This window comes from Lepidochelys olivacea (genome assembly GCF_965140295.1).
Source record: "Lepidochelys olivacea isolate rLepOli2 genome assembly, chromosome: 4".
Lineage (NCBI taxonomy): Eukaryota > Metazoa > Chordata > Testudines > Cheloniidae > Lepidochelys > Lepidochelys olivacea.
In genome coordinates, this window is record NC_140414.1 from 46,706,169 (window position 1) to 46,725,514 (window position 19,346).

General features: G+C 39.0%; 1 protein-coding gene across 1 annotated transcript in view; it reads left to right on the forward strand.

Annotated features, from left to right (window-relative positions):
- The window catches only part of BLTP1 (bridge-like lipid transfer protein family member 1), a 245,540-nt gene that overhangs the window by 80,459 nt on the left and 145,735 nt on the right, over window positions 1–19,346 (forward strand). The window contains exons 17-22 of the mRNA XM_084626089.1: window positions 3,212–3,309; window positions 7,946–8,124; window positions 8,270–8,376; window positions 11,280–11,488; window positions 17,637–17,864; window positions 18,527–18,664. Coding sequence (XP_084482215.1) covers window positions 3,212–3,309; window positions 7,946–8,124; window positions 8,270–8,376; window positions 11,280–11,488; window positions 17,637–17,864; window positions 18,527–18,664 — 959 coding nt within the window. The remainder of the gene's footprint in view (window positions 1–3,211; window positions 3,310–7,945; window positions 8,125–8,269; window positions 8,377–11,279; window positions 11,489–17,636; window positions 17,865–18,526; window positions 18,665–19,346) is intronic.

Below are 19,346 nucleotides of genomic sequence, written 5' to 3' on the forward strand. Positions count from 1 at the left end.
TTCACATGGTGATTCACCAGAGGCACCGAAAATTTCTGAGAATCACCATCAGTGATTGTTATTATCAGTTCAGTGTTCCCCTTTGGTCTCTCTTCTCTGCCCTGTGTATTTTTTACAAAGTTTATGGCAATGGTAGCAGCATCCCACTGGAGGTCAGGGGTTGATGTTTTTCCTTACCTGGACGACTACCTGATAAGAGGTTGATCCAGTTCATAAGTGGTGTCCACCATAAGCATCCACCTTAATGTATTCAGCCTACTGATCAGCACAGACCAATTGGTCCTGTTTCCAGTACAGAAAACAGAATGTATTGGAGCGGTTCTGGACTCAACAATGGCCAAGGCCTTACTACCACAGGCAAGGTTTCATGCAATGCAAAGCCTCATTCTGGACTTAAAGGCTTATCTCTCACCATGGTGAGAAACTGTTTAAGGCTGCTGAGGCACATGGCAGCATGCAATTAAGTGTTTCAGTAAGCCAGACTGCATTTTAGACTCCTTCAGGAATGGTTGGCAGAAGTGTATTCTCCAAGAAGGTACCACAGAGAGATATTATCCTCCCTAGTTTGGTGGATAGCCCCATCCAATATCTGCAAGGGAGTTCCTTTTGCCTTACCTCAGCAATCTCTTACCTTAGTCATGGATGCCTCGGACCTGTGTCGGGGGGCTCACCTGGGACCCCTGTAGACACTAGGTGTCTTTCATCCCCAAGATCTCCGTCTACATATAGCTTGCAACTCCCTGATGTTTATCCAGTTGGCTTGCATGGCGTTCCTTCTTTGCATTGGGGGAAGCGGCATATTGGTGTTGACCAACAATATGACCACCATGCTTTATGTAAACAAACATACTGGTCCTCACTACTCTCTCAGGGAGCAGTACTACTCTGGGACTTCTGCATCGACATCTCTATATTTCTGAAAGCAGCCTACCTCGTGGGGCTCAGAATATGCTGCCAGAGCTCCTGAGGAAGTTGTTTATCAATCACCACAAGTGGTCCTTTCACCCAGACATAGCAAGATCCATTTTCCAGCTCTGGGGAACTTCCCAAGTGGATCTTTTTGCAATAAAAGACAACACAAAACACCATTAGTTCTGCTCCAGAGCAGGACTCAGCCTGGGTTCATCAACTGATGCTTTTCTACTGCTGATCTGCTGTTTTTTCCCCTCCATCTGTCTTCTCCTCAGAGTTCTGTGCAAGGTCAAGCAGGACAAGTCCTATCTTAGATTGGTTCCCCTGGCATGGCCCCCTCAGCACTGGTTTTCACAGCTCTTGGATCTCTCAGTCAGTCCCCCACTGACACTCCTGTTTTATACGGACATAATTTCAGAGATTCATATCTGCCTCCTCCACCCCAAGTCTCCAGGCCCTTCTCCTGTTGGCCTGGAGGCTTTATGGTTAACAGCAGTGGAGGAGTTCTGCCCTAGAGAGGTCCAGGAAGTACTACTGAATAGTAGTAAACTATTAACCAGGACAACTCACCTTGCTAAATGGAAGAGATTTTCCATCTGGGCGAGGCTGAATGGGGTGGTCTCCTCTATTCTTGATTCTATTCAGCATGTGCTGGACTACCTTCTGTATCTGAAACATGAAGTATTGGTGAGTAGCTACTTTATTAGCTATCCCTTTCCTAATGGTTCCTAAACAGTTAGCTTTTTTGACTGCCGCTGCACCTTGTGGATATTTTCAGAGAACTAAACACGACTCCAAGATCTCTTTCTTGAGTGTTAGTTAATTTAGACCCAATCATTTTGTATGTGTAGTTGGGATTATGTTTTCCAGTGCCCATTACTTTGCATTTATCAATATTGATTTTCATCTGATGTTTTTTTGCCCAGTCACCCAGTTTTGTGAGATCCCTTTGTAACTCTTCGCAGTCTGCTTTGAACTTAACTATCTTGAGTAATTTAGTATTATCTACAAATTTTGCCACCTCACTGTTTATCCCTTTCCCCAGACCATTTATGAATATGTTGAACTGCACTGCTCCTAGTACAGATTCCTGGGGGATACCACTATTTACGTCTCTCAATTCTGAAAACTGACCATTTATTCTTACCCTTTGTTTCCTGTCTTTTAACTGGTTACTGATCCATGTGAGAACCTTCTCTTTTATCCCATGTCTGCTTAGTTTGCATAAGAGCCTTTGGTGAGGGACCTTGTCAGAGGCTTTCTGAAAGACACGATATGTTGTATCTACTGGCTCACCCTTGTCCACATGTTTGTGTGACCCCCTCAAAGAATTCTTGTAGTTTGGTGAGGCATGGTTTCCCTTTATAAAAACTGTGTTGACTTTTCCCCAACAAATCATGTTCGTCTATGTGTCTGATAATTCTGTTTACTATAGTTACACCAATCTGCCTGGTACTAAAGTTAGGCTTTCTGGCCTGTAATTGCAGGATTGTCTCTGAGCCTTTTAAAAAAAAATTGGTGTCACATTAGCTATTCTCCAGTCACCTGGTACAGAAGCTGGTTTAAATGATAGGTTATATACCACTGTTAGTAGTTTAGCAATTTCATATTCGAGTTCCTTCAGAACTCTTGTTTGAGTATCATCTGGTCCTGGTGACTTATTGTTTAATTTATACATTTGTTTTACAACCTCCTCTATTGACACCTCAATCTGGGACAATTCTTCAGATTTGTCACTTAAAAAGAAGGGCTTAGGTGTGGGAATTTCCCTTACATCCTCTGGAGTGAAGACTGAGTGCAAAAAGTCAAGAACTCGCTGGATGGATTGATTACAAGGAAATTCAATACTTATCTGAAGGACATGGCACACGTTTTCAAGCATTAACAGAAAGAGTTTGATGGTGTATTAAACCATAAAGCCACAAGGCATTAGGTGTGACATTTTGGATCTTTCTGATGGTGATTTCACTCTTGATGGATAATTTTGCTTCACTAGCTGGAATGGTTTTCTTTAGACACACTAATGCAGAGTACAAGCTTCCAAAAAGGCTAGGGTTCACAGTTTATTCCACACGTGTGATAGTTTAAACTTGCCATTTTCTTTATAGTATGGATTCTGTAACAGCTGTTTCTTAATTCTCACCCATATATTTGCAAGAAAACTTGTCTAATCAGGGAGATACTCCCATGAAGGAGCACTAACTTAAAATAGATAGGACTTGTTAGTATTGCTTATAATAGAAAAGCATTTAATTTAAAAATGATTTTTATTTGAATTTATTTTTCTCTTTTCTTGTAGTTTATCTGGCAGCCTGTGGGGAAACTTTAAACATTATTTTCTCTCTGCCTTTCACTGACTTTGTTCCAACCACATGCAATACTAGGTTCTCTTTAAGGGTAAGTAAAACTTTATATGCTTGAATTGCTACTGTAAACAGCATAGTATTTCTTCGTGTGTAAGATAGTCAGTTGCCCAGTAACTTCTTGCTTCTTTGTCTAGGCCTTGTCCCAGGCTTGGGCAAGGGATTTTCAGAATCCTGTTTCCTCCCTGACTGAGAGGAAAGGGGAAGAAAAGATGTTCTCTTCCACTGCTTATTCTTATACCTTTGTTCTGATGAGTCCATAGTTAACTCCTTCCTTGCCTGCGTTAGTACATTCCATCACAAGTACTTTCTATTTAATATATTTTTAATCCTTTGTTAATTTTTCTTCTTCCACTCTCCAACACCGCCACCCTGCCCCCTTAAAAAAGTGGTTTCTCAAAGGAGCCACTCTTCAAAGGCCAACAAAACAAAATTTGCAGACCAAGCCACTTTGGAGATGGGAGCCCCAAAATATTAAGGACTTCTTGAAAAGTAAAGAACAGATATTTTTAACAAATGTAACTTTAAAACATATATTCTGATGCTTTCACACTTTCCTCTCCAAACTTCCTAGAAAATTTTACTCTCAGATGACACTTGTCATTGGAAAATTCAGCGGGATTGCTTTCTTTTTGGGGAAATTGTAGCTAGGATTTGAAAATGAGGTTTATAATGCGTCATTGACTTCAACCTTACCTATGGATTGGCCATTGCTAATTCAGTTTTGTTCTAATAGGTAGGGCTGATAGTGCTGTGTATAATGAAAAGTGCTAAGTAACCTTACCTGTAAGATCTGATTCACAGTCGCTTATAACTTTGTCAAACTTTAATCGTTGGGGCTGAAATTTTCTATGCCTGTTGTCTGCCTCAGGCTGAATGTTTTGGAAAGTTACAGCCAAAATGCTTCAGCCATTTCTGCGAAAGGGAACATGGTAAAAGATGCATTGTTTTGCCCTTGTTAATAATTTCCTTAATAGTTTTGCTGAGAAGCTGTAGAACTGCCATTCTTTGGCGTATGAACTTAAAATTTAGCTGGGAGGTTGTACTTGTGCCAGAGATGTGCCTTTTGCCTTCCCTGTGAAAATATATCCAAATTTGGCAAAGCCTAGGAAAACTTATTTTGCTTCCTTCTTGTGTGTGTACCTTATTCATGATACCTTATTTAAGTACACAATCACTTATTTTTTTCAACAAAGCCCCTGCCTCCTTCAGCTTATAGGATGGATGGTGCTATGGCAGTGAATCAGGGCAGTGTAGTGAATGCAGCTGTTGTCTGTAAGACCTTTTTTGATTTATTTGTTACAGAAGCTACAAAGTATGTGGTAAATGAGCCCAGGGATTGTAGGACAAGGGGTGGCCTTCTGATTAAGGCAGTTGAATATACTGGAATTTGAATGTTGAATTTGATTCTACCCCTGCCTTTGTCACCGTGTTCTTCTGACACGGTGGGCAAGTTATTTAAATCAAAGTGTTCACAGTTGGCCACTATTGTTTGTGCCTCATTTCCTGGGTGCTCATTGTGAGACAGCTGCTGCCAAATTCGTAGATGTGCTGAGCGCTTACAACTGCAACTGAAATTGATTGGAGCTGTACTTTGAATATATTTGCTATATAATGCTAGGTACTCTGAAAAATCAGGCCATAGGTGTCTCAGGTTGGGCACGCAAAATGAATGGATAATTTTGGAATTAATCTGTGCTTCAGTTATAGAAATATGAATGTGTCCTAATCTCAGAGTGTTGCAAAGATAAATTCATTGACGTTTTTGAAGCAGCATAGTGAGAGCAGCATAGAAACCCCTGTGAAGAAATTAACAATTTTGTATTCAGTGCAGGGTTTGAACATTATACAGAGTGTAAAGTCATACTTTTGAATGTGGAATATTAAAAAAAAAAAAAAAATTGGATGAGGCAGGTGTTCTTTTGTGAAAAATAGCATGATCACGTAACTAAAGACTGTAATAATGCATGTGCACAAAAGGGCTGAATAAATATCGCACAAGAAGCCTTAATTCTGACATTTCTTAACTTCTGAATGCTGGATTTTGCAACCTTAATGTTCTTTTAACATAGTTTTAAAAAATTATGTAATATATAAATGTTTGGGTGTTTTCCCCTACGTATAGGGTTCATCAGTGGTGGGGGATTAAGCTGTCCATGTCCATTAATGTTAATGGAAGTAATTTGGTTAAATCCACACATACTGTGCTGAAAATGTGCCCCCTGAAAATTTTTGTCTTCTGATTAAACTTGTCCTACTCTTATATAAAGTATTTGTAAATATTTTTACAGCACAATCTGATAGAACTTCATTAAACTAAGAAAAGGATTCATTGGAGACCAGAGCTGATTTTGTGCAACATTTTGGTTTCTGTAGGGTTCAAATAATATTTTTCTACCCTGTTAGAAATCTCTTAACTAAGAGTTATACGAGGTAATTGTTGTTAATTTTATTTTTAATTCCTGCCACAAAGCAGTTCTAAGAAAGTAATGCTTTTGCCCCAGTTAAGCTAATTAAAATGTGAGGCTCTTAAATTTTAGCTGGTTGAGTTAGGGGAAAAAAACTTAACAGTTTACTGCATAAAATCTGTACCTTGTTAATTTGTCTTATTTCTCATCTTTCTTAAATGCTGCTATTGCGAAGTTCTGTATTAAATCTGATTTTGAGATAGTGCTATCCAATATTTTTCTCTTAAGCATTTACAAGGTCTATCCAGAAGCTTGCTTCTAACTGGTGACACAATAGTTGGGGTTGCAGATAGCAATTTCCCCCATCCTCTTCAGATTGACTATATTTTCAAAATGGAAAATCGGGGTGGGTGGGTTGGGGGGTGGAGATAAAGAGAATCTGGTGGGGAAGTGAGAGGAAAAAGGGATGCCTCTTTCCCTTCGGAATGAAAAACTCTGATACTCGATAGGAGCAGGTGGGAAAACAGTGTTTATACAACTGTCACCCTTTTATTGTTTCTTCCTAGTTCCCTCTGCCTCTGCCCACACCACTTCATCTACTAATGCATGTGCTCCCCTGCCACTTAATTCTGCTCAATCCACCATCATTCTGAGTCAAAACCTCATCTTCCTTCAATTTAAACCCCACTTGCTCAGAAATACGCCACACCAGTCTGAGAAACTCCCTTCTTCACAGCTCAGAAACCTTCCCTCTTCTACTTCACATCCCACCATCAGGAATCTCCTCACCTATTTCAGAAACCTTCCAACTTTTTGCTGGGTCTGGAAGAGCATGGAGCATATGCAGTTGATCTGAAGCAGCCCTGCAGAAGTCCCTGTTCCATGCTTCCTCTTTATTGCTGCTTGCATGTGCTGCAGGACCTGATGACCCCCTGTGGATTTCAGGTGTACCACAGACTCCAAGGTCTGGGATATTCCCAATGGCTGCCACTGATTTTACACTTTGTAGTAAATTGGCCACAGTACACAATTGTGGTGGTACTAATAGCCCCTAATGACCAGCTACTTCCATCTAAGACTAACATATATCTTAGGACACTGACTGCAAGTTTATTTTATATATTGGTGATCGGAAGGCACTTAGAAGGTAACTCCCTCTTCCCGGAAAATTAAATGTAGTATTTTAGTGACATAACTTTTGTATGCTTTCAGTCCCCAGAAAGATGCTCTTCTCCAAGGGAAACCGCACTGCTTTAGCCAGCTCAAAATAATCTTGCTGTCCTATTCCCTTGATTTCAGATATTGTGTTTTGTATTTATGGCTGTATTCCTTGAAAACTTGTTCTGTATAAAAGCTTGTTTTCCTGATATGAAAATTTTTGAATACCAAAAATCCAAGTATGTAAATGAAGATGAATCTTAACAAATATTTTTCAGTGATAATGTTTTTTTATTTGGTATTAACTAAACTCATGGGTATACTGCTTGCAAGATTAGGCCTTATGCCCATATCCTGAGAAGATTTATGCGTGTACTTAATTTTAAGCATTTGAGTAGTCTCATTGTGTCCAGAAGTTAAGCATCTTGTTAAAATATCTTTGGGAAGCACATAGTCTAATAGAGAACTGTATTTAAAATTCATGGATTCTTTCTTTGACTCATCCAGTAATTTTCTGAGTGATCCCGATCAAGTTTCTTAAATGTCTCTGAATGTTAGTTTGTATAGGCAGAACAGAGATAATACTTAACCACCTCACATGAATCTTGTGAAGTTTGATTAATGTTTAAAAATACTTGGAAACTTTTTATGAGCAGTGATGTAAGTGTGAATTATTATTATTTTTAGTAGTAGTAGTAGTAATTAGAATTTGAAATCTTCAGATTCTAGGGTTTTGGGGACTTGAATTAAATATTACATTTTTGAGGTTTTGTGATCAAAAGGACATTAATGTGTCAGTGTGCTCTAGAGGGCAAATCAGAAAACGTGACTAGAAATCATGACTCCTGTGTTCTATTCCTGGATGTGCTATATGGCCATGAGCAAGTCACTTGGAGCATGATTCTTTTCAGAAGTTCTGAACACCTCTGATTCCAGTTGAAATCAGTGGGAGCTGTGAGTGTTCAGCACTTCTGAAAATCAGGACCTTACATCTCCTTGCTGCATGCAGTTCATCTGTCTATAAAGTGGGTATACCGATGGATAGAACCGTACAAATAGTACTTTGAGTTCATGTTATGAATATTGTTAATATTTAATTTGTAGGGAGAAGATGTCGATCTTCATTTATTTCTACCAGATTGCCATCCTAGTAAATATTCTCTCTTTATGTTGGTGAAAGATTGTCATCCTAATAAAATAAGTCCTGAATCCTGTATTTCGGCTGAATGTCAAAGTGGTCAAAAAACAGGCAAGCCCAAGTGGAGGAATATTACTCAAGAAGAGTGAGTTCTGTTACCTCATGGAATATATATTAGCTCCTTGTATATTTGTGTTTGGAGTAGAATATTATTAGTTCTGTTGTCTTTTTGTATGCAATAGGAAAAAATGGAACAATGGGTACTTTAAAAATATCTTTCTTTTGGATAGGGCTGGATGGGTTGAATGCTGGACTGTACCAAGTGTTACATTCACAATTGACTACACTTGGCATCCAATTTATCCACAGAAGGCAGATGAACAGTTGAAACAATCATGTAAGTGTCACTTCATTTCTGTTGTATTTTAAGAGTGATTGCAAAAAAAGCTGCGACTTAATATGGTCATTTTGATTTAAAATCGTAGTTTGCACCAAAGAAATTGAAAGCATGCAGATGTAATGGGGCCATTGTGATGGGCAGGCAATATTTTGAATAACTTTACATTCTCCTTCTTCCTGGACTCCAGCTTAACTCTTTGCTAAGCACAGGGTAGAGTTCCATCTTTTCAGGACTTGTCAAAAAGCATTACACAGAGTTAGATCTCAGGGCTATTGTGTGTAAAACCATGGTAAACGGATGTTAATAATTCACAGTCAATTTTTAAAGAGAAAGTAAAACAAACATTTAATGCACAAAAAACACATTGTAAATAGCGTTTGCAATATTATGAATAATTTTTAAGCAAAAGCTATTGGAGAATAAATCTACTGGTGTTCCATCTACAAACTTCCCCCTTTTGCTTCTCTTACAAACATTAAAATATGATGTTTTAACGTAAGATTTTTCTGTATTTCAGTGCACATATCAAAACACATTTCCCCCTGATCTTCTCTGAGGTGATTTCTTCTTAATAGTGTGGCCCTAATATGCAGTGTGTCACCTGGACTCTTCAGAGTTTGAGACATTTCAGAACCCCATCAGCAAAACAAACAGCCTGAGGATCTCCATAGCTAACAGTATTCCAGCTCTTGGCTCAATAACTGAGTGATCCTCACAGTTGCTGTTGAAACAGAAGTCTGCATCCTGTATCCAAAGTGGTACAGGGATTGGGATCAGCATATAAAATATCAATTTCCTGAATCTCGATAAGGTTCTCTTTCTATAGGATACCATCTTCTCCCCATAAGTCCTGCCAAGACTTATAAGTCAGGCAAGAATGCACAAACCCTCATTTCACTAAGTGCTGCCCCATTTCTCTCTCTCTCTCTCTCTCTCACACAGAATCCCAGTTTAGAGCAGTTAGCTGATAGCCAAATGTAAGGCTCTGTTGGTGACAGATGCTTCCCCGCCCCACATCCCAAGCCCTTCCTCTAGGTCCATAAAACACATTTCGGTGGACCAAACGTTATCCTATTGGAGGGCTGCCCTAGTAAATAAAGCTAGAATAGTACTGACCTGTATCCAAAGTGGTACAGGGATTGGGGACCCCCCCATCATAGTAGACAACTCTTGCTTCTGTATCAATCAGTGCTGTGTCCACTGTACCATCTGTAACTCTTATATTTATAACCTTTCTGCCCTGCACTATAGCTCAGCTCTCAAGGGTACCTAGAGTATGACCTGCCAGGTGGGTTGCCCACAATGAAAACTTCATATACAGCTTCAGGGCATGCAGACCATGTCGGTTAGCTCCCACACATAGTCTGAAAGTTTCTGGGTCCTTCTAACTGAATTGCCCTACTCTGCACATGTGCATCGACAGACTATCTATTTAATATTCATGTCTCCTCCCTATTGATACTTTCCCCCTACCCTGGAAAAAAACAATCCAATGCTACAGTATTAAGCTTGTGGGTTACACAGACTATCAATTCTTGTCAAGTGGGATAACCTGAATCTTTGAGTTGAATCAGTTTCATCAAAAGCATGGTTTTCAATTTCAAATTTTAAGAAGATGCATCATTTCTCTAAGTGAAAAGCAGGTAACAATGCATTAGACTTGTCCAAACTTGTTAATCTAACCTTGCCCTTTACCTAACAAATAGAGCAATTCTGCTAAATGAGTCATTTCACAAATCCAAAAATTTCTTGTTGTGTGGAAGACAGTATTATGGGGTACATTAATTTTGCCCGGTAGTCGGTTTTCCAAGCGGTCTTTCTATTCTTTAGGTAATTTTGTAATATTCAGCTCTTACAGTATTGTACCTTTATAGACAGAGATGGAAGTAGGTTTAGAAACAGGAATGTGCTGGCTACCAGTGTTGCCATTTTCAGCTGGCAATTTACTGTAGATATATAGTTCTAGTAGAAGTGAACCAAGAGGATGGGTTAGGAGTGCTACAGATTGATTTAACGGAAGGTATTTCATACATAAGTGTTGGCAAGGATGAAACTGCGAAGGTGCTTGTGGGAGAAGGGGAGGTAAACGGACAGGGGAAATTGGAATTATTAGTTTGAGGGGCATACAATAAGCTCCAAGATAAAGTGATAATCTGAAGGGGCAAGTTGTAAAATGGGTTTAAAAGTAAGGTTAAGCAGTTTGTCATTGATATGGTAGTAAAGTGAGAGCAAGTGAAATGTCTCTGAGTGTGGAATGGTGTCATAATGATGAGCCAGGAAGGTGATTTTTAGAAGTAATTTTAATTAATGTGATTGGGCCAAGGTAGGTTTTAAAAAGGACTGCAGGGGTTTAAGTAGTCCACGATTAGAGATAAGTCCCTCCATGAGAAGAGAATCCAGGTCACTTGTCTAGAGCTATACTAGGACTATAGTGCTAATGGGAGTAAAAAAAATAGTAAATTTTTATTTTCTGACAAGTCAGTCAAAATTCTGAATAGACACAGGGAACAAATCTGTTGGGTAAGAAAGAGATACATCTTCTATATAATCTGTTTTCTCGTCATGACATGTAACCAAATAATGGCCATTTAAAAATTAAATACTGAGTATTTACAGTAGAAAAAGAATAAAAAACAATATTTTTTTTCCATAATTTATCTTAAAGATATTGGCTCTCTTGTGCACAGTAGCTGTTGAATAAAACATTTCATACTCTGTTAAAATTACTTGTTTTTTCATTGTTTGCTTGGAGAAATGTATTTATTATACATTATAGAAATACCAGTTGTCTGATAGCCACCCACACTGGAAAACTACAAATCTGTTCTAACTTAATCCATGTTCATTTGTAGAAATTCACAAGTAAATTCAAAAGATTTACCTTTTTGTTTATTCCTAAGTGTCAGAAATGGAAGAAACTATGTTATCTGTACCAAGGCCATCACAGAAGACAGCCGATAGAATCATTTCCTCTCCCACAGCCTCAACTCGCCTTCCTATTGACCCCTCGGAACTTCCACCTGATAAGCTACATGTGGAACTAGAAGTCTCCCCGGATTCTCAGATCACCCTGTATGGACCTCTACTAAATGCCTTTCTGTTTATAAAGGTATGAAGAAAAGTAGCGCTCACCATTCTGACAAGTAGGGAAGAAATATTTAACAAGATTAGAAGTTCAAACCACTCCAATTTTATAAAGCAGCAAATACCCTATAAGAGAACATGCTTAATTTTTTGGAATTGTGGCACTTGCTTGTAACAAGGTCTTCTCATAAGTTGCTAAGAACCTTGTTTTTCCAAAACAGAAGCAAACCTTTTTTTGCATTTAATTGAAGTTAACCATACTCAAGCATGGTCAAGTTTAATCAGATAAAATACAGCTTACTTACAATAAGAGCAGTCCCATGCAGAATCTCTTTTTAGTGTTAAACAAATAAAAACCATGGAGTCCTCTGTCCCAAATAAAAACTAGTAACTTAGTGATGTTTTTTCTAATGGGTGTGTAGTGTAATATTGGCGATGACAGCCATGTGACACAGAGAGAGTACTTGATAGTCTAGTGTGCTATAAAGGTTTTTATTGGTATGTGTTTGCAATAGTTGTATTACTCAAGCCACACATGAATTAAACAGGTCAATCTAAAAAAGTGACATTTTAAGTATAGAAAAGAGGTTATTTTTAGGTGCTTTCATCTCTCTCCTGCGCCCTCTACACTTGGACTAAGGCATCTAGCTTGACAGGCAGAGGATATAAAACAGTCCCTATATATATTTTTAAACACTAGAAAATGCCTTAAATTGCTTTTCTGTAACCATGTGTGTTATGTGTAGGATACATGATACGGAATAAAGGTTTGTATCAGCACTTATTTCAGTTTACATAACTCACTTGTGACTTTGTTACTTATGAGTATTGCACTCATTGCAAACTCACAGGGTGAAAATTTATATTGCACTATCTTGCTCATGAGTGACTGAGAGAATATGTGTGTGTGGGGAGGGGGTGGGGGAGGGTTGTTGTTGTTTTGGCCCCAGTAGATTTTCTGGATTCCTTTTTACCTTGACAAAATCCAGGACATTCAAATTTAAGGCTGATAGTGCATCATTAACTCATCCCCATCGTGCATATATAACCCACACACCTTCTGGGTGTGGTGTTCTGTCCCGTCTGGTGGCACCGAGACTACTTAGAAAGAGTTAAATGAGTTCGCTCTACAGCCTTAGCTAACAGCCAGTTGGCTTTTAGCTCATGCAGTAGAGGCTCATGCACTTTAAACTCCAGAGGCCCAAACTTCAATCCCATCTGACGACGGCCGGGGTCTGTCAGTGTTACACATAGGTATTGTCTGACTCTTTGAACAGGGAGTGATTAGTGTCTTACTGGATGCTGCTATATATTTGCATAGCAGGGAGCATGAAAGGATCATTTCAGCCTTAACTGTTAATTTAATGAGATCTTTGATGTTGGTTTTTGGTAGTAAAAATTCAAACTGAGCTACCCAATTACACTATAAACAGATGTTTAATTAGCATCCTTAATTTTTTTTAGGTATCTTTGCAGAACTTGGACCCAGCATACACAGGGTTCTGCTTAGGGTCAGCATTTCTTTAGAGACGCCTGATTTCTGCAATATATTGAATTCTTTGAAATGTCTATAGTGATGCACAGTAGGTGGTAAAATATTTTGAGTAAATTAAAACTTTGAAGACATACCCTCCAAGGACATATAAAATAGAATATTTTTCATTTATTTTCTTGGATATTAACTTTTTCATTTTAAAATGCTTCCATTTCCTCCCTCCTCTTCTTGGCTGTGCCTTCTTCTAGGGCAGTGATTCTCAATCAAGGGTACACATACCTCTGGGGGTATGCAGAAGTCTTCCAGGGGTATGTCAACTTGCCTAATTAGTTGTCTAGTTTTACAGCAAGCTACAGGAAAAGCACTAGTGAAGTCAGTACAAACTAAAATTTCATAAAGACAATAACTTGTTTATACTGCTCTATATTATTACTAATCATGGGTTTCAGAGTAGCAGCTGTGTTAGTCTGTATCCGCAAAAAAAAATATATCACACACACACTTTGTGTGTGTGTGTGTATGGAACACATAGTAAGAAAATTATATATTTATTTATATATATAAAAATATTCTTACTATGTGTTCCATTCTATGCATCCTATGAAGTGGGCTGTAGCCCATGAAAGCTTATGCTCTAATAAATTTGTTAGCCTCTAAGGTGCCACAAGTACTCGTGTTCTTTTTACTAATCATTGTTTCTCAACCTGAGGGGCGCGATTAATTTTATAATTGTATGGTAAAAATGAGAAAGTCAGCAATTTTTCAGTAGTAGTGTGCTGTGAACTTTTGTATTTTTATGTCTGATTTTTTTTAAGCAAGCACTTTTCAAGTGAGGTGAAACTTAGGGTATGCAAGACAAATCAGCCTCTGAAAGGGGTACAGTAGTCTGGAAAGGTTGAGAACAAGTGTTCTAGGGGAAATGGGGTTAGAGCGGGTATTGTTGTTGTCTTTCTGGTGTAAAAGGGAAGGAAGTGAACATGTGAATCTCACTTGATTGCTTAGGAAACGTTCACTTGCTCAGAAATTTGCTTGGAGTAAAGCAGGTTGGCTCTATGATCAGTTCTTTCAGGAGGCTTTCATTGCATGGCAGAGCAGGGGGAGTTTTCTGAGATGGGGGTAAATTGCAAGGCCTCTTAAGTAATCAACTTTCTTGGCTGTTCTGAGATACTTACATATACTAGAAGAGAATTCTGGACATTTGTGTAAGTTATGAATTTTAGGTGGGACTTAAAAAAGTGCTCACCAGTGGCTTAGCTGTGCTCTCATTGAAGTCAGTGAGAGTTTAACCATTGAATGTGGTGGAAGTAGAATTAAACTAATATGAAGTGCATTTGAAAAATCTTCCCCATCTCATGATATATTTATACTGTAGCATCCACATGATAGGAAGTTTTTGTTCTGGCCTTGTTACTGTAAAACTCCGGAGATTCACATGATAGTTTCCCCTTTCTCAGAACTCTTGTTCTCTGGAGGAAGCTTCCTCTGATAAGGCTGAACTCCTATGGTATTTATAAGCAATATTATGTCATAATACAGGGAATGCAAGTGCTTGGGTCTTCTAAAACTATCTTCTAAAACTACTGAAATACTCTTCGAAAATTTAAATGAATGACAGTCTTTCCAAGTGTTCCCATTTGTTATACTTGCTAGTATTTTTGTCATTTGTGCTTAGATTCTTTTTGTCCAACTTTGTTGGCAATGTACCTTCTTCTTTTTTGTTTGTACTTGCTTCTTAATGACTTTTGTGTGATATGGTTGGGTGTTCTTGTTTTTTTTTAAATTTTCAGTTTGTGTTCATGGATTCTGTATGTGGGAGGTTTCAGTTGCATATGTATTTTTCAGAGTTTAATATGACTTTCAGTTCTTCTAGCTGTGAAGCCCTTTAATGTGGAGCATTCTGTTTCTTCAATTCACCAATTTGTAATAGATGCTTGTAGCACTTTGTATCCTCTATGAGAGACTCTAGCAGCAAGTTCAGTATTTTTAATACCCTCTACTGGTCCTGCCTTAACATACTTCTGCCAGTTCTGTCTCTGTCACAACATTCAGCTCCTGCAGAGAAATATCCTCTGAAATTAGGAAAACATTTAAGTGACTGTTCCAAAAAAAAGAAGTGGGGAGAGACTGTACGGTGGAGCTTCTAGGGTGACCAGACAGCAAGTGTGAAAAATTGGGACGGGGGTGGGAGGTAATAGGAGCTTATATAAGAGAGAGACCCCAAAATCGGGACTGTCCCAATAAAATTGAGACATCTGGTAACCCTCGGAGCTTCTGAGGTGAAAGCTTCTTATTTTGAGTGCATTGTATAGCATTTTAATTCATAAACCACTTTAGAAAGAAATACTATAATTGAATTATATTGCATGTCCCAGGTCAGGCTTTGGAATATGCCTTTTATGCAGGTCTTTTTCAAGGGTTTGGAGGATATTAGTCTATTTTTCTTCTTTATATTAGATAGTGCCTCTTTATGATTTACTTGACATTGTCTCACATGCTTGGATTGAGGTCTTAGAAGGCAAGTGACATGAAGGGTGAGGACAGAGGGATACAACTAAATATATAACATTTTAGTGTACACATTTGAATTTTAAAAAATGATCCTCATTAGCCTCTCAACCTGGTCATTAATTGTCTGTCTTCTTATAGGATGAAGGTAAACCTCAGACATTTAAATAGCTTTTGTCCCCTTGCAATATTTATTTAAATGACAGGGTGGGAGGGGGGAATTAATTCCTCCATTTAAAAAAAATTTCTGGCTATCTTTTTCTAAAAATTAAATTGTATATTTTGTGACTCAAGGGAATAGTAATTGGATATAGATCTCTTGATCTCATGGTTATTAATTCAAATTTAGCCCAGATTAGTAATGACAAAAATATCCTTGCAAAGCTGAAGACTGGTGGCCTGTGTGAAATAAGTTTGGACTCAGTCTGGTTCCCAATTGACGAGTGTGTACAGCTCAAAAACCATCACCACAGTTGACATTAATTGGAACATTCTTGACAGTGTTGGGGCCAGAGATTGGCTATACATGGAGATTGAATTATCTTATTCCTAGAGTGGCCTCTTCCAGAGTGAGTGAGGTAGCACTACTTATACATGTGCCATGACCATTCTGTGGCTAAAGAGAAGACTTCACTCCTCAGGGTGCTCTGTCCAGCACCTCTCCCCAAAGTACTTAATTAGCATGAAAATGTCATTTAGTAGTAACCTTTTGTTGTCCAGAACCCCTCCTTGAAGTATCTAACTTGTTAACTTACTTTACTTTTCCTCAGCATTTCTTACCTTTTTCTAAAAAAAACCCCACACATAACTTTTAAAAATCTGGGTCTGACACACTTTAGAAATAAAATGTAGGAAATCTCTCATATAATGGGGTTCAAGCTTCCCAAAAGAATTTGACAGTAGTTATTTCTGTCTGAGTTAATTGAGTGGGGATTGGCTTAGAAGCAAAATGAATGTTTGACCCAAGAGGATGAATTTGTGAACTTCTGATATGCTGCAGGCATGTAAAACTTGCAACAATAGATGTGTCTGGGAAGAGGTATTGGATGACTGTTGTTCATGTCTGACCACTGTAGGCTGTACATCATAAAAAAAAATAATTAAAAAATAAATATTTATCTAGCAGTACCTATAGCCCGGTGCCAGAATACTTTTTTTTTAATCCTGCTCCTGTCCAACTTCACAATTTTTACTCCCACTCCCACCAGCTCTCGCTTTTTCTCTTGACTTTTTGTTCTGCTCCCGCTATTATGGCAGCAGGATTTGCAGGATACCAGTCGTGTTGCAGAGCTCTAAAATGGTCCCAGCAATGGCTGGAAGTGCTACTCTCAGCAGATGTCTCTCCACCGGCACCCACTCCATGCACCCCTGTGTAATGGGATCGGAACCCCACACCCTCCCAACTCACCCATGGAGAGGGATCAGAGTCCTCATGCACACCTAAAAGGGGATGAGCAGCCCCTGCGTCTCCTAATCGATTTGTGTGGGGAAGGGAAACCTCGAACCCTCCACACAAGTGGCTGGAGAGCCCATGCATCATCATGCAAAGGGGATGGGTCCCCATGTGTCACCATCCCCAGGCACAGGCAAGGAGATCCCGCAATAGCTCCCTTACTTCTGTGCTGCTGCTAGTGGCGGTGCTGCCATCAGAGATGGGCAGCTAGAGAGTGGCGGCTGTAGGCCGGAGCATTCGTGTTGTTTGCTGCATGGGAAAACTATTATTTTAATCCGTCTCTCATCTCGCCCCACAATAGCCACTCCTACCCGCATTGTTTCTTGAATTTTTATCTTTGCTCCCACTTTTATGGCAGTGGGATCCCAGTCCCACTGCAGGGCTCTACTTCCAACCAGGTATTTGTGTCACAGTACTGAAAGTAAAATTTAGTATAGCTAGGTTGAGGTTGCTGGCGAAGACCCTGCTCCTGCAAAGCACATAGCCAAGTACTTAATTTCGCTCACTGGAGTGATCCTACTGTGGGGCTGCTGTTATGAGCAAAGTTACACCCAGGCTTCAGTGTTTCATAGAATTAAAGCCTTAGTGCTTATCAGGGTGGCGGGGGGGAGGGAGCGGTATAGGACTCAGATATAGGATAAGCATGGATTTGTGTTGCATGATACTGCTAATGACACAGTTCACCTTCTTTAATGATTACTGCAATAATTCACTTCCCAGGAAAATTACTTTGGAGAAGATGACATGTACACAGATTTTGAAGAAGTCATTTCAAGCCCTGTCCTGTCAATGTCAACATCTTCAAGCTCTGGGTGGACAGCAGTTGGATTGGAGAATGACAAAAAGGGAAGTGAGAGTTCAGCCAAACCAGTTCATCCCCTAACCTTGCGCCCTTGGGACATTACTGTACTCGTTAATGTGTACAAAGTGCATGGACGGCTACCAGTGGTAAGCTGTTGGGAACCTTGGTCATCATGGGAAAACAAGTACTTCTTAATTTCTTTAAAATATTTTATGAAGTATAGTAAAACTGATACGCATTTAAAAATTATAGGCTATACTGCAGTATGTGTGAAGCCAAGTGCTTCATGAAACTCTTAAGTTCTATCCTATCATTGGTGGGTTTTGAGTTAAATTATGTATTTTTTTCCATAATAGGTAAATGAATGCAGAAATTTGATACTTGGTGGATTTTGCTGTTTGAGTCAGAATTAGATAATTCTTGTGTGTAAATCCATTTTGTATTTAATGAAGAGTAGAGTTCCATCTAGTTGATAGTCATTATTTTTCATCAGGCATAATGATTACTCTCTAAATCAACAGGGCAACTCACTAATCTTGCAATCTGATCTGTGCAGGCAGACCTTTATGGAGCCCCATTAATTTTAATGGGACCATGGGACTCTGTGTGTGTAAGGGTTCCCCTGCACAGATCAAACTGTGGATTAGAGAAGCCTATGTAAATTAATATTAAATGGTGTTTAAAGTCAGACTTTTTCATCAAGCACAGGAAAACTGTCACATTCTGCAGAGGTTTTTCATAATCTGACAATCTCAGTGGTTTTGTGTATCTGCAACTTCTCACAACAGGATATGTTGATTAATTTTAGCACAGCAGCACGGATGGTCCTGAATGCCCTACTGCTTTCTTGGAAAGATTGTGTTTTGAGATGAAAAAAGGATTTAGGGAAACTATGCTGCAACTTGTACTATCCCCATTGAACTTATTCTTGAATGACAGCTATCAGGTAATATGAGTATTCTTTTGTGTTGGAGGAATGCTGATTTTTATTGTGAAACTAAAACCGAATCATGTTTTGATTGAATCCTCTCTAACACACACACGTTTTCACAAATGTTTTCAAGATGACAATTCATGAAAAGCATTTAAGAAAACTATATAGTAGTAATTCTGCTGGTCATGCATTCTGTTTTTATCACTGTTCAGCCTTCATTCTTAGTTCATACACAAGAGAAAAGGATCTTTTGTCCTGTTAATATTGTTGCCTTAAAACTGTGTAGAATTTGGGTTTGCATCTGAGCCAGGGATCAAGTCGTTCCACCTCCCTAGTGAGCAATGGAAGACTTGGAGCTGAATCATCTGATTGGCCAACTTGACCGCTTGGCTGGAGGAACCGACAAACATGCTCTTAAGCCCAGCAGCAGCATTTGGCTGACGGTTGGCCAATACTTATGCCTGCAATTGTGATTGCTTCTGTACCAGCCTTGCTTCCCTGCTCAGTTCCTGGTTTCTGACTCTGATTTTGACCATTGGCTCTGACTCATGGGGCCTGACTCCAGCTCTGACCTCTAGGCATGACTACCCATGCCCCAGTCTGTGACAGTTTGAGCAGCTCAAAATAAAAAGGAGTAGCTTCCTTTTCTAGGATGGATCCTACAAAAGCTAATATCCCCTTGTTGGGTTTGGTA